General features: G+C 40.2%; 1 protein-coding gene across 1 annotated transcript; it reads right to left on the bottom strand.

Moving 5' to 3' along the window:
• Positions 1 to 896: 896 nt before the first annotated feature.
• Positions 897 to 2,594, bottom strand: LOC139573960 (transmembrane protein 74-like). Its single transcript, XM_071397979.1, has 2 exons — positions 2,439 to 2,594; positions 897 to 1,769 (listed from the first exon to the last, which is right to left on the bottom strand). The coding sequence occupies exon 2, from the start codon at positions 1,705 to 1,707 to the stop codon at positions 907 to 909; it is 801 nt and encodes a 266-aa protein (XP_071254080.1). The 5' UTR covers positions 1,708 to 1,769; positions 2,439 to 2,594; the 3' UTR covers positions 897 to 906.
• Positions 2,595 to 15,655: the final 13,061 nt, after the last annotated feature.

The following is a 15,655-nucleotide window of genomic DNA, read 5'->3' on the forward strand; positions in this document are numbered from 1 at the left end:
TTCTCTTAAAGATACCTATTAATTACATTGTTATATTGTGATCCAGTGAGTTCTCATGTTGCGTGATCATTCAAGTATGATAATTGCATTTACTGCAGGTACAGTACATTAGAAGTAAGTAGGTTCTTTGAACTGTGCAGTACAGTACAGTACAGCACAGCACAGCACACTACAGGACAGCTTTATAAACTGGGGCAAGTCTTTCATGTGTGATTAAGTGACCCCCCTCCATACACACACACATACACATACACACTCAGTGAGAAACCACAGTGAGAATTATGCTCACCCACATTGAGGAAGTTAAAAAGGTCATTGGCTGTTAGCATGTGCACCACTGAGCAGATTCTGTCATATCAGATTTGATATGATGCACTAGACTAGGCTAATACATCTCACTTTCTAAACTCATGGGACAGACACTTTTCCCTCTAAAATATGTGTATGCATCATATTACTGACTGTCGGACACTTTCACAGAAAACACGTATCACCTTCATAATAAATGAAATCTCTCAGAGATTTCATCTATGAAAAATGTGACACAGCATTTTCCATTTCCAATAACATGTTTTTTAAAAACGTAGATGTTTTTTATAATTTTTTGTTGTTGTTGTCATGCTTATTCATTCTGTATAATTATTTTTTTTGCTTACGTGATTAAATAAGCCTATACCTTGCATGTCCATTCAATTATATGGAGATGATAATATAAGACAATTAATATTTCATCATCTTGAATATTAAAACAAATTAATATTTTAACAGTTACGCTAATGTTCTGTAGGTAGACCGACTGATAGATTCAGGTTGCACGCTTTGGGCCTGGAGTACCTGCATCATGCTGTATTGTGTTGCTCTGTCTTAGTAACACAAGACAAAGTCTTTTCTCAACAGGATTGCGTTTTAATTCAAGGTCTCATCTATCTCTTCCTTCATAGACAGGTGCGCGGACGACCGACTAGGGCTAGATCTCGTTTTTAAATTGATGGAGCCATATCGTTTCCCTGAGTGCTTGGAATATGCAAAGGCTTTTCTCCTGTACATCTCTCCCTTCCACATAGATATCATTAGCAGAGTGGACAGCACTACCCCGCCCAGCGTCAGTAGACAAAGCCCTGCTATTACGCACCTATCCAGGTGTGCCCCTACCCTGGCACTTTCGATTTCCAGCCTCTCCATCTCCCTCGCGGACACGCTCTCCGGGTCCACTTTGACCTCGCGAGGGACTGCATAGGATATAATTACTAACGAGATCCCGGTGACTAGGAAAGTGACCGCGCTTATAAAACCGTAATCTACAGATGCCCCCGAATTTTCTGATGCGAGATCATCATCTGACATTAGGGAGAGCTCATGCAACCCCTCGGGCCGAATGTCGCTCGCGCAGTCATTAGGCCTACACCAGGATTTGTGGATACTTTCCCCACTTTTCCCAGGGCTTGCCAGGCGCAAATTCACATTCTCGTCGACGTAGGTGAAAGATGTCTCTAATTCTTCGTCGCAGCACACGTTGACCTTCTCCACCGCAGGGTGACGGTGTTTAGGATGCGGACCTCCGTTATGGGGAACCGTCCTTGGTGCTGAATTACACAGTCCTTTGCAGCCCGGAGCTGAGATAGAGAGAGCCCAGTCAAGGGCGCAGGGAGGAACGGGTTGTCTACCTCTTCCTTCCTTATCTATATAAATCAGCTCTACAGAAGCCATTCGATTCTTTCCGCTGGTTCACTTCAATAATTTCTCCACGGCGTTCTCAGTCCGCAGCATCCCTGATGAGAAATAATTGACAAATCAGATGTCACATCGGGGCTGATTATTAAAAACTATCAAATTATTGCATAGAGAAAACGGCAGCCACCTGTGCGTAATTTGTGGCGTTTCAAGCGCATTCTGGGCACGTATGCTTATGATGTTATCAGAAATACTTAGTCTAAAATTTGACAATTGTTTGGGTTTAAATAATTTGCTCAATGTATACAAAGCGATTAAAGTGACAGATTAGCCGTATCCAATTAGTGCGCAATCCCGTAAACCCACAGATGATCTGTAATTCTTTTTCAAACATAATGCCTATCATGTTATGGAAGAACACACTCTTCACTATACCTAGTCATGAGAAGTGTATATAACTGTATCATAGGGCACATACAATTTCCAATAGGCTGTTATGGAGTTAAATCATTTCAGTAGGCTGTTTTGTGTGAGAAAGAGGGCTGTTTTTGAAGTAGATAAAACACTTTCCACGCCTTGCAATATGCTTCTTCGCAATATCGCGGTGAAATATTGAAGATGAATCAAATAACGTGATAGGTTTTGCGATGTGTATTTGGAGCATGCATAGCATTGCCTTCTCTATAGCCACAGCGCATCTGTTTAGTGTGCTCAGCTAATATAAACAACTGTATTTCAGGAAATAATTCATGTATAAAAGCACTTACTTCTTCAGAATTCATTATGTCGAATTGTCTTCATATTCCAGAATACTTTGTATAGAATAATCATAATAGATCGATGACTAAATGCCTTTAACGAACATGTAGCCTACATGATGTTGGAGTCCTCGTCTGCTTGAGAGGAAAGATTGTCGCTGTAGTCCCTCCTTCCCACGCAAGGTTTAAGCTGCCTCGCTATGGTGCTGAAATGAGCTGGCTAACCCCGGTACCCTTGAACAGATGCAGATTACTCCAGTGTGCAGTCAGAATAAACACACACCAGAGAGGATTTCATTCTTATGGACCTCTGCATTTCAAGTCCATATAGACTTGTATAAATATTACTAAAATAATGTTGCCCCTAAAGTATAAACCTTATGGAAATTCGATATCGTTTATTTGATCAAATGTCCATTAACGTTACTTGAGCTGTGTTAATAATCTGCTCAAGATGTATACTTCGTGTAGATGCTTGGTTGCATCAAGTGAAAACATGCATAGGCCTAAACCATAGCCAAGGTGAATTGTCAATTAAACCACATGTGGGAAAGGGAAATGGGGCACCTAGTCAGCTGTACAACTGAATGCATTCAACTGAAATGTGTCTTCCGCACTGAATCAGAGAGGCGCGGTGTGGCTCCCTTAATCGACAGCAGTAGTTGTTGGGGGTTAACTGCCTTGCTCAGGGGCAGAACGACAGCTTTTTACATTGTCTGCTCAGGGATTCTCCCTTTCGGTTATTGGCACAACAATCTGTGTCCTGGCCCCATGGAGGATTAGTGGTCACTATGTCAAAGGCATAATTTAATCCATGTTTAATCTAGAGAGCTAGCCCTGAACATTTTAGTACATGTCATTAATTCACATATTCTGAGTCCATCAGTAATCCAAAAGATACAGTACAATGATTTTCCTGAATGACAACACTTTGCATTTCAATTGATGCCATTGTCACATCCACCTGCATATTTGTTAGTATAACCCTATCCCTTTATGCAGCTGTGTCCCATGCACCACAATTCAAAGCTATTGAGGCCATGCAAATATCAGAGAGCCAACAATACATTCAGAGCACAAACAGACAACAGAATCAGACAGAATTGCCCAATCACCAGCAGACCAGTGGCAGTATAGGGTGAAGGACTTTGGCCCATGGCCCAATAAACTACCATTTAACTGATGAGGCTGGAGGAGAGAGGAGGGAAGTGATTCATCTAGACAGTTGTTCCAGCAGAGCTTGGGAAGCAATACTGCCCAGTCATGGCTTGATGTATCATGACCCTGCATTATGAGAGTGGCCAGGCTGCTGTCTATTCCAAGTATGAACAGAGCTGATACAGTATATGACTGTGTACTTGTCTCAGACTTACAGACCATCAGGTGTTATCTGCTACAGCTAGGCTACACCACTCCGCCAAGGACAAACACCCTGCATGCGGCAAAGACAGCAACTCAGAGGCCAGTACATCTTCATAGAGTGTCTCATGCCACTGGCACATCCAAAGGGAGAATGGGCTGTACAGTGCCTTGCAAAAGTATTCATCCCTCTTGGCGTTTTTCCTATTTTGTTGCATTACAATCTGTAATTGAAATTAATATTTATTTGGATTTCATGTAATGGACATACACAAAATAGTCTAAATTGGTGAAGTGAAATAAAATATAAAACTTGTTTAAAAAAAATTATAATAAATAAAATACGGAAAAGTGCTGCATGCATATGTATTCACCCCCTTTGCTATGAAGCCCCTAAATAAGATCTGGTGCAACCACTTACCTCCAGAAGTCCCATAATTAGTTAAATAAAGTCCACCTGTGTGCAATCTAAGTGTCACATGATATGTCACATGATCTCAGTATATACATGATCTCAGTATGCCTGTTCTGAAAGGCCCCAGAGTCTGCAACACCACTAAGCAAGGGGCACCACCAAGCAAGTGGCACCATGAAGACCAAGGAGCTCTCCAAAAAGGTCAGGGACCAAGTTGTTCAGAAGTACAGTTCAGGGTTGGGTTACAAAAAAATATCCGAAACTTTGAACATCCCACGGAGCACCATTAAATCCATTATTAAAAAATTGAAAGAATATGGCACCACAACAAACCTGCCAAGAGAGGGCCGCCCACCAAAACTCACGGACCAGGCAAGGAGGGCATTAATCAGAGAGGCAACAAAGAGACCAACATTAACCCTGAAGGAGCTGCAAAGCGCCACAGTGGAGATTGGAGTATCTGTCGATAGGACCAATTTAAGCCGTACACTCCACAGAGCTGGGCTTTATGGAAGAGTGGCCAGAAAAAAGGCATTGCTTAAAGAAAAAAATAAGCAAACACATTTTGGTGTTCACTGAAAGGCATGTGGGAGACTCCCCAAACATATGGAAGAAGGCACATTGGTCAGATGAGACTAAAATTGAGCTTTTTGGCCATCAAAGACAACACTATGTCTGGCGCAAACCCAACACCTCTCATCACCAAAAGAACACCATCCTCACAGTGAAGCATGTTGCTGGCAGCATCATGCTGTGGGGATGTTTTTCATCGGCAGGGACTGGGAAACTGGTCAGAATTGAAGGAGTGATGGAGGCACTAAATACAGGGACATTCTTGAGGGAAACCTGTTTCAGTCTTCCAGAGATTTGAGACTGGGACGGAGGTTTACCTTCCAGCAGGACAATGACCCTAAGCATACTGCTAAAGTAACACTTGAGTGGTTTAAGTGGTTTTACATTTCTTGGAATGGCCTAGTCAAAGTCCAGACCTCAATCCAATTGAGAATCTGTGGTATGACTTAAATATTGATGTACACCAGTGGAACCCATCCAACTTGAAGGAGCTGGAGCAGTTTTGCCTTGAAGAATGGGCAAAAATCCCAGTGGTTAGATGTGCCAAGCTTAAGAGACATACCTTAAGAGACTTGCAGCTGTAATTGCTGTAAAAGGTGGCTCTACAAAGTATTGACTTTGGGAGGGTGAATAGTTATGCACGCTGAAGTTTTTAGTTTTTTTTGTCTTATTTCTTGTTTGTTTCACAAGAAAAAATATTTTGTATCTTCAAGGTGGTAGGCATGTTGTGTAAATCAAATGGCACAATCCCCCAAGGCAACAAATAGGAAAAATCCCAAGGTGGGTGAATACTTTCGCAAGCCACTGTAGATTATAAACAAGGATATGACACTTCTTAAGGGTGTGCATTATCTTTAGGGAATAACACATTTAGATTCAGATTAAGAAAAGGTTCATGTCCTCAAAGAGACAATGCCCATGTCATGTGATTATATATGATTCGATTAATCTATTTTACTCATTTCAATTACCTTCATGAGCAATTTCAAGTGTACGGAAGGAAATATGATCAAGCATCAGCCTTTGGGCATCTAAAGGCCAATGCTTGGTGGATTATTAATAAGCAGGTGGCTCAGTGGCGTATGCCTTAGAGATTGTTTTGGAGAGTTGGCACGCAAATCCTAGCTGCATTTGATATGTTTTGACAACGTCTTTCAGGGGAGGACAAGGCCGGGTGGCTAGAGAATTACGAGAAAATAAAATTGGAGTATATTCTTTTTCCATTAGAGACAGAAAAGGAGGGAGTATAGTAGAGAGAAAGGGAGTAGTGGAGAGAAATTAAAGACAGCACTAAAAGGTTGGGCATCCGAGAGTGGTTGTAGAGGTTGATAACAGTTAGACAGGGTCATAAAATATTCAGTAGTTGGCACTGAAGGTTCATTGAATGGTTTTTCTAATTGCACCAAGGTCTTGTCCTGACATGTATACTATGGATTATGTTGTAACTTCTCATAATGCAGTGCTGTTTTCTCTCATCTGAATATCAATCAGCCTTTTTATGCCTTTCGGAAGGAATACACCTCAAAAGATGGAAGCAAAAACAGGAAGGCAAGGCTGTGTGTGTGTGTGTGTGTGTGTGTGTGTGTGTGTGTGTGTGTGTGTGTGTGTGTGTGTGTGTGTGTGTGTGTGTGTGTGTGTGTGTGTGTGTGTGTGTGTGTGTGTGTGTGTGTGTGTGTGTGTGTGTGTGTGTGTGTGTGTGTGTGTGTGAACCAGATTGGCAGCTTAAAGAAGACATTCATCTCTTGATGAAAAGATAAAGAGATAAAAAAACTTGCAACAATCATTAACTCATGCTGCTCATTTGATTACACTTCTAGGCAGGGATAATTTAATATTCTTTTCCATCTACTCGCACTCTCTGCATTATAATTAATTTAATGCTATCAATTAAGGCCTCTACCATAGCATGGCTTGCTTTGCATACTAATTTATCTGGTAGCTGTTTTGTGCTATTCTATGGCTTGCCCCTAAATGTCTATGCAACTGAAATATTAGTCCTATCTCTTCGTGACATTTAAACATTTTATTGTATCTAATTATAACAGTATTACAGCATACAATTGCAAATCTTGTTTTTTGAAAGAGCAATATTTGCTATTATCGTGATCAAACCATGTCACAGGGATTTAGTGTTAGGTCATACAAACAGCTCTTTGGTGTTTGGTATGCAGAGCATACTTTTGCAGGAAAGCTGTTTATTATGGAAAACACACAGGTTGGAAGCAGGGATAGGTTTTGTTCATTAGTCAAATTAAATAAGCTTTACTTCAGGCCAAATGTCATTCATTTTTGGAGACGAAACATGCCAAACCTTGAGAAGTCTGTTGGCAAAGTAACCACTGCAAATATGAAATATAAAAGAATATATATTTTTGTTGTTGTGAAGTTTAGCTTGAAAGTTCAATTAGAAAAGGAATGTTCTCACGAAATGCTTTGTAAGAAATAATTCATGGAATTAGCATCAAATAGAATTACATCAAAGTCGAAGCTTCAGAATAGATAGATATTCATAAATTCGTGGACTCCTACCTGACAACCCTGCAATAACTTAGTCAGATACACATTCACGTGTCAGTTTAAGATGAATGACAATCCATCACAGCCAGTCAACTATGACCCCAACATTTTAATTATATTTCAGACGACTTGCTCAGCAAACACACCCGGGAGATTATTTAGCCTAAAGGAATACCCCCCTCCTGAGAGAACTCTTGCAGCAGTTCAGAAATTGAAATATGTTTGGTGATAATAGAGGAAACTTGTCTACATGGTGAAAAACAAAGGGAACAAAAGCAGTTTTTACCTCTTCCTCTATAATATAACATTACCATTTTGCAAGAGTGCAGTTGAATTGATACCAAAACAGTTTGGTGATTCAATTGACAGTTTGACTAGTTTTGAAAATACACTGACTGTACAAAACATTAAAATATTGAGTTGCATCCCCTTTCGCCCTCAGAACAGCCTCAATTCTTTGGGGCATGTACTACAAGGTGTCGAAAGCATTCCACGGGGATGCTGGCCCATGTTGACACCAAGTTGTCTGGATGCACTTTGGGTGGTGGACCATTCTTGTTACACGCGGGAAACTGTTGAGCATGAAAAACCCAGCAGCTTTACAGTTCTTGCTTGAGACAATCAAACCGGTGCGCCTGGCACCTACTACCATACAACGTTCAAAGGCACTTAACACTTGTGTTGTCTTAAGGGTGAAAAATGACCCGCCACTATGTTTAACAGCGGAGAAAACCCCCTAAATTACATTTTTTCAACTTGAAATATCATTACTTTTCCCAGAGTGACCCCAACATTAGAAAAAGTAAAACATCGCCTTTGTTCATATTTCCATGAAAGCTGTACACCACCAGGGTACAAAGATTGTCTCAGGGTAAATTTTGACCCGGAAGTTATAAAATCATTTCCACACCACAAAAACCACAAAGACACACACACATACACACACACAATGAGAAATTGAGATTATGTGTGCTACTGATTGAACTCAGCCAGCAGCTCCTGAAGAGGAAGATCAACATGGTTGGCACGGTTAGAATGAACAAGCCTGAGCTCCACCCTGCACTACTTGCAACAAGTGGGATAAATGCCATCTCATCAAAGTTTGCCTTCACCCCCACCACCACTCTAGTTTCTTACCTCCCAAAGAGGAATAAGAATGTGGTCCTCCTGAGCACACTGCACAAAACGGCTGAGATCAGTGATTGTGAGGACAGGAAGCCAGCCATCATCCTGGACTACAATCACAACAAAGGAGGCGTGGACAACCTGGATAAGGTGATTGGAACTCACAGCTGCAGGAGGATGACTGCCCGCTGGCCCCTCGTCATCTTCCATAACATCATTAATATGTCCTCATACAATGCCTTTGTGATATGTAACAAGATCAACCCTTCCTGGATGCCTGATAAGCGGAACAAGAGGAGGGTGTTCCTGGAGCAGCTGGAAAGGTACTTCTAACCCCACACATTCAAAGAAGGGAGTGCCTCCCCCGCACAGCAGCCTCTGTTCTTTCACGTTTTTGTTTTGTATCTATTATCTTATTTTATTAAAAGTTCAAGACTGTTATTGTTTCCCTTCAATAAAATGCATTCAAAATTACTTTTTGCACATTTCTGATACTTTCTTAGGCTATACAAGTGCTAAAAAATTGATGTTTACACCTATGCAGTACCATTGGCAATGATAATAATAATAATAATAAAAATAAAAAAAAGAATTACGACAGGTGTGTTGTAAGAAAAATGAGTTGTGTCCACTGATTAAATGCAGTCTTTCTACACTGTGAAGAGGGAAAACCCAGATATTCACAAACTTTGTGATGAATGACAGGTTGTTTCTTCATGCAAAATAGATTTGGAGTTTATTATTCAATTAAGCTGCTTTATTTTAGGGGTTTAGTGAAGGCGGGTCATTTTTTACCCAAAGGACAAGGGGAGGATACAGAATGTTAAGACTACACAAGGGTTAAATCTTTTGTTTTGCCCATTCACCCTCTGAATGGCACACATACACAATCCATGTCTCAATTGTCTCAAGGCTTAAAAATCTTTCTTTAACCTGTCTTATCCCCTTCGTTCAGTCCATGCCCTGATAAATTGTGGCTGTTCTGAGGGCAAATGTGGGAGGGGGGGGGGGGAGGGCTGTGTTAAGAGTCCTGATTCCATATTGTGTTTCATATCTCTTTAGGTATTCCTTGACCAAAACAAAAGCACACAATTTTGGTGGATGCATTTCCCCAAGTCCTTCTATTTGCAATTCGTCCATAAGATGGCAGTGAAAGCCCATTCTAATAATACTTGTGAGTACCTGCAGAATCACGCCTATGTGATTATGAAAACACTCCATTGATCAAGTCACATTTGCTTTGTGAGCGGTGTCCATTACTATTATTTAGCTGGTGTGGTATATTAATATATTAACTATAGCTATTCTCTTACTGAATCATGCTTAAATGTCAAATCACAGTGAGGTTTTAGAATGGGATATTTTTATTGGCCATTTGCACATTGTTTGTTATTTTTGCTGTAACAGAACCCAACACACCACCCATGGCAGACTGGAAAGAACAAGTACCTTGCTCCAGGGCACAATAGCAGTAACCTGTCATATTGATAACAGCAACCATTTGATTGATGTCAACCCAGAGATTTAACACATCAGCCTTGGTATTCCAGGCCCCAAATCAACCCTTCAATCTGTATCGATAACTTATTAGACTGAGGTCATCTTGAACCCCTATATTAAATGTATTGTGCTAAGGGTGTCCAGTTATAATTACGTCTCTCTCCATCTGTACTTTGAAAAATGTGTGATCTTAACCTCCTGAACTCTGCCTGTGAGGACGGATATACTTCTGTCACATTGTGATGATATTCTGCTACACAATATATTTATCACGCTACTGATACGGAGTGGGTTGATAGAGTCATGACAATAAAGTAATGACACACAGGAGCAGATGGGTCTCAGCAGAGACCGTTAACTAATTGATGCATTATCAGCATTCACTGTTTCAGCCATAAAGCCATTGCAATTTGTGTGATATGCTATAAATCCAATTCGTGGAATATGTTACACATTTATTGTGCTTAAAACCCCCTAGAGTCGATTGATGAACCAGTGCGTCAATCTCACTAACATAAAATCTCCATCAAAATCTGTCAATTTAAACTAGCAATATAATTTCTTGCATTGGATGCCTTTCAATCCACCACATCCGCCTACAGTTAAAGTCTGAAGTTTACATACACCTTAGCCAAATACATTTAAACTCAGTTTTTCACAATTCCTGACATTTAATCGTAGTAAAAATTCCCTGTCTTAGGTCAGTTAGGATCGCCACTTTATTTTAAGAATGTGAAATGTCAGAATAATAGTAGAGAGAATGATTTGTTTCAGATTTTATTTCTTTCATCAAATTCCCAGTGGGTCAGAAGTTTACATACACTCAATTAGTATTTGGTAGAATTGCCTTAAAATGGTTTAACTTGGGTCAAACGTTTCAGGTAGTCTTCCACGAGCTTCCCAGAATACGTTGGGTGAATTTTGGTCCATTCCTCCTGACAGACCTGGTTGTAACTGAGTCAGGTTTGTAGGCCTCCTAGCATGCACATGTTTTATCAGTTCTGCCCACAAATTTTCTATAGGATTGAGGTCAGGGCTTTGTGATGGCCACTCCAATACCTTGACTTTGCTGTCCTTAAGCCATTTTGCCACAACTTTGGAAGTATGCTTTGGGTCATTGTCCATCTGGAAGACCCATTTGCGACAAAGCTTTAAATTCCTGACTGATGTCTTGAGATGTTGCTTCAATATATCCACATAATTTCCCCTCCTCATGAAGCCATCTATTTTGTGAAGTGCACCAGTCCTTCCTGCAGAAAAGCACCCCCACAACATGATGCTGCCACCCCCTTGCTTCACGGTTGGGGTGGTGTTCTTCGGCTTGCAAGCCTCCCCCTTTTTCCTCCAAACATAACAATGGTCATTATTGCCAAACAATTTTATTTTTCATCAGATCAGAGGACATTTCTCCAAAAAGTATGATCTTTGTCCCCATGTGCAGTTGCAAACTGTCGTCTGGCTTTTTTATGGCGGTTTGGGAGCAGTGGCTTCTTCCTTTCTGAGCGACCTTTCAGGTTATGTCGATATAGGACTCGTTTTACTGTGGATATAGATACTTTTGTACCTGTTTCCTCCAGCATCTTCACAAGGTCCTTTGCTGTTGTTCTGGGATTGATTATGCACTTTTTGCACCAAAGTACGTTCATCTCTAGGAGACAGAACACGTCTCCTTCCTGAGCGGTATGACGGCTGCGTGGTCCCATAGTGTTTATACTTGCGTACTATTGTTTGTACAGATGAACGTGGTACCTTCAGGCGTTTGGAAATTGCTCCCAAGGATGAACCAGACTTGTGGAGATCTACAATTTTTATTTTGAGGTCTTGGCTGATTTCTTTATATTCTCCAATGATGTCAAGCAAAGAGGTACTGAGTTTGAAGGTAGGCCTTGAAATACATCCACAGGTACACCTCCAATTGACTCAAATTATGTAAATTAGCCTATCAGAAGCTTCTAAAGCCATGACATAATTTTCTGGATTTTTCCAAGCTGTTTAAAGGCACAGTCAACTTAGTGTATGTAAACTTCTGACCCACTGGAATTGTGATACAGTGAATTATAAGTGAAATAATCTGTCTGAAAACAATTAATGGAAAAATGACTTGTGTCATGCACAAGTAGATGTCCTAACCGACTTGCCAAAACTATAGTTTGTTAACAAGAAATTTGTGGAGTGGTTGAAAAACGAGTTTTAATGACTCCAACCTAAGTGTAACTGTATGTCGCACTTCCGCATCTGTGGCGAAAGGTGGCAGAGCTAGAGCGGTGTTTGTCAGACCATGATACAAAAACGTCTGTAGCGTCTGAACGGTTTGACTTACAAACTATTATGACCACTCTATGGAAAGGGGAGACGCTCACAAACACAATGGTGGTAACTGGTACTGGTTTCAAAGAATTTATGGAAGTATTAAGGTAGTTTTGTGCCTACCCAAAAAAGGGGTTAAATATATGAAATAACCTTCAAAAAGGTTACCTTCCATTTGTGTTATTTCATAGTTCTGATGTCTTCGCTATTATTCTACAATGTAGAAAATAGTAAAAATAAAGAAAAACCCTCGAATGATTAGATGTGTCCAAACTTTTGACTGGTACTGTACATTTTAGTAATTTAGACACTGATTCCAAACTACACTTTGGTTCGTTCAACCTATTCAATTCAATTTGTCTGAAATCAAATACCGAATTTGACAGATCAATGTGTGTCACGATCGTCTTGATGAGGAAGAGTAGACCAAGGCGCAGCGTGATAATGATACATCTTCTTTAATAAAATGAAGACGAAACAAATACTTATACAAACTAACAAAACAACAAACTGACGAACGTGAAGCTATACAGACTAAGTGCTAACATGCAACATAGACATAGACAGACCTGAACATGAAAACTTATAGAACACAAAGAACGCACGAACAGGAACAGACTAAACAAACGAAACAGTCCCGTGTGGTAACAACACTGACACGGAAGACAATCACCCACAAAAAAACGGTGTGAACAGCCTACCTTTATATGGTTCTCAATCAGAGGAAACGTCAAACACCTGTCCCTGATTGAGAACCATATAAGGCTAATTACCAATGAACCTAAACATAGAAACACATAACATAGACTGCCCACCCAGCTCACGTCCTGACCAACTAAACAAAGCTAAACAAAGGAAAATAAGGTCAGGAACGTGACAATGTGATTTTTTAAATTGAGTTGATGCTTCTCAAATTCTTACAACACTTAATGCGCATCGCATTGCATTGCATAGCGATGGGTGCAATGTAGCGGTGGTAAAATATCATAAGAGTTGGAGGCGTGGCCTAATGGGGGCGTGGCCTTCGCTTAGTAACTTTTGGCCAACCGTGAGAGGGAATGTCATTTCAGGTATTGTGTCTTTTTTTTCATGATTATATGTTCTCTGCCAACACTGAATTTAAATGATATCTGCATAATTCATGTGATACTAAAAATCCTGGAAAGGTTTCCGTTGATCAAATTGCCACTATTTGGTTACTGTATTCTAATCAGTTCATGTGAAAGTCTGATGTAAAGAAAGTGATTGGAGTCATTTATTCATGCAATGGAAGCAACTTAATATCTTGATTAAGAGGAAATTGATTTAATTGCTTGTAACCCAATTTAAAATGTGGACAGGTTATTACAAAGTGAAATATCTACTTGCTAAAACATGGAAAAATGGGTTTTATATACACTACCGTTCAAAGGTTTGGGGTCACTTAGAAATGTACTTGTTTTTTAAAGAAAAGCAAATTTTTTGTCCATTAAAATAACATCAAAGGGCCAGCATCGCGGAGTCGCCTCTTCACTGTTGACGTTGAGACTGGTGTTTTGCACGTACTATTTAATGAAGCTGCCAGTTGAGGACTTGTGAGGCATCTGTTTCTCAAACTAGACACTCTAATGTACGTGTCCTCTTGCTCAGTTGTGCACCGGGGCCTCCCACTCCTCTTTCTATTCTGGTTAGAAACAGTTTGCACTGTTCTATGAAAGGAGTAGCACACAGCGTTGTATGAGATCTTCAGTTTCTTGGCAATTTCTCGCATGGAATACCCTTAATTTCTCAGAACAAGAATAGACTGACGAGTTTCAGAAGAAACTACTTTGTTTCTGGCCATTTTGAGCCTGCAATCAAACCCACAGATGCTGATGCTCCAGATACTCAACTAGTCTAAAGAAGGCCAGCTTTATTGCTTCTTTAATCAGAACAACAGTTTTCAACTGTGCTAACATAATTTCAAAAGGGTTTTACTAATGATCAATTAGCCTTTTAAAATGATAAACTTGGATTAGGTAACACAACGTGCCATTGGAACACAGGAGTGATGGTTGCTGAAAATGGGCCTCTGTACACCTATGTAGATATTCCATAGAAAATCAGCCATTTCCAGCTACAATAGTCATTTTTCAACGTTAACAATGTCTACACCGTATTTCTGATCAATTTGATGTTTGTTCTTTTTTTTTGGTTTAACCAGAGGGCAAAAGTATGTTCAGTGCTGGCTGGCTTGCCTCTGAACCTAACCAGGCTTGGTCCTGGATGGGAGACCATCTGCTGCTGGAAGTGGTGATGGAGGGCCAGTAGGAGAAACTCTTTCTTCTGGTCTAAAATAAATTCCCAATGCCCCAGGGCAGTGATTGGGGACATTGCCCTGTGTAGGGTGCTGTCTTTCGGATGGGACATTAAACGGGTCCTGACTCTCTGTGGTCACTAATGATCCCATGGCACTTATCGTAAGACTAGGGGTGTTAACCCCAGTGTCTTGGCTAAATTCACAATCTGGCCTTCATAGCTACCTAATCACCCCCAGCTTCCAATTGGCTCATTCATCTCCCCTGTAACTAATCCCCAAGTCTCAGTCAAGTTACCTGGTAAAATAAGGGTTAAATAAAAAAACATTCTCTGAATGTTCTGTTGAACCCGACTTTAAATAGAACCAAGAGGAAACCTGCAGGAAACATTTATGGTGAAGCACTGAAATTCCCACTGAAGAACGTTGTTTCTGAACTATTTGAGAACATTCCCAATGTCAAACCAGTTGGACAAATTTCCTAGAACATTACCAAAATGTGTATTAAATCTAACCATGTTTTAACTTTTATGAAAAGTTCTGTTAAAGAATACCAATATACATGTTTTGGGGTCAAGTTCCTTAAACGTGCTGATAATGTTCCTAAGCCAAGCAACTATCCTGCACCGTTCGTAGAAAGTTGAGGGAAGGTTTTACGCAAAATAACCATAGGACAACCACGCTCTCACCAAGCCCTATGAAACATATAGTTCTCAGAACGTTATGTGCTAGCTGGGAGGTCACTGCAAGTAAGAGAAAGACACTGAACATGTGTGATGACATTTAGATAGCCAAGTCAAATTTGAGTAGGATTTTACAGAAATATAGGTTTAGTAATAATCAAATATAGCACTTGGCATTGAATCATATATTTGGTTTATATATTTGGTTTCACATAAACGTAGTTTTCTTAAATTGAGAAACCCTAACTCATTTATTGTTTTAGGCTTTTCCAAAGAGTACATTTTTACAGTGTACATGTTTTAAGTCCATTGTTACAATTGAAGTCCCTGCTCTATCATGCATGCATACACTGCTTTTCTGTTGGCTACAACTACACTATCAGAACAGCTGGTAGAGAGTAAAGCCACAGTCAAAACGCTCTTTGGAGCTCTGTGCGTAATGACAAGGCTGTCTTCTCAGACTGGAGTTGCG

This window comes from Salvelinus alpinus, chromosome 4 (genome assembly GCF_045679555.1).
Source record: "Salvelinus alpinus chromosome 4, SLU_Salpinus.1, whole genome shotgun sequence".
NCBI lineage: Eukaryota > Metazoa > Chordata > Actinopteri > Salmoniformes > Salmonidae > Salvelinus > Salvelinus alpinus.

What these genes read in the sequence shown, in the direction of transcription:
- LOC139573960 (XM_071397979.1), bottom strand. Translation starts at nt 1,707, where the DNA reads ATGGCTTCTGTAGAGCTGATTTATATAGATAAGGAAGGAAGAGGTAGA.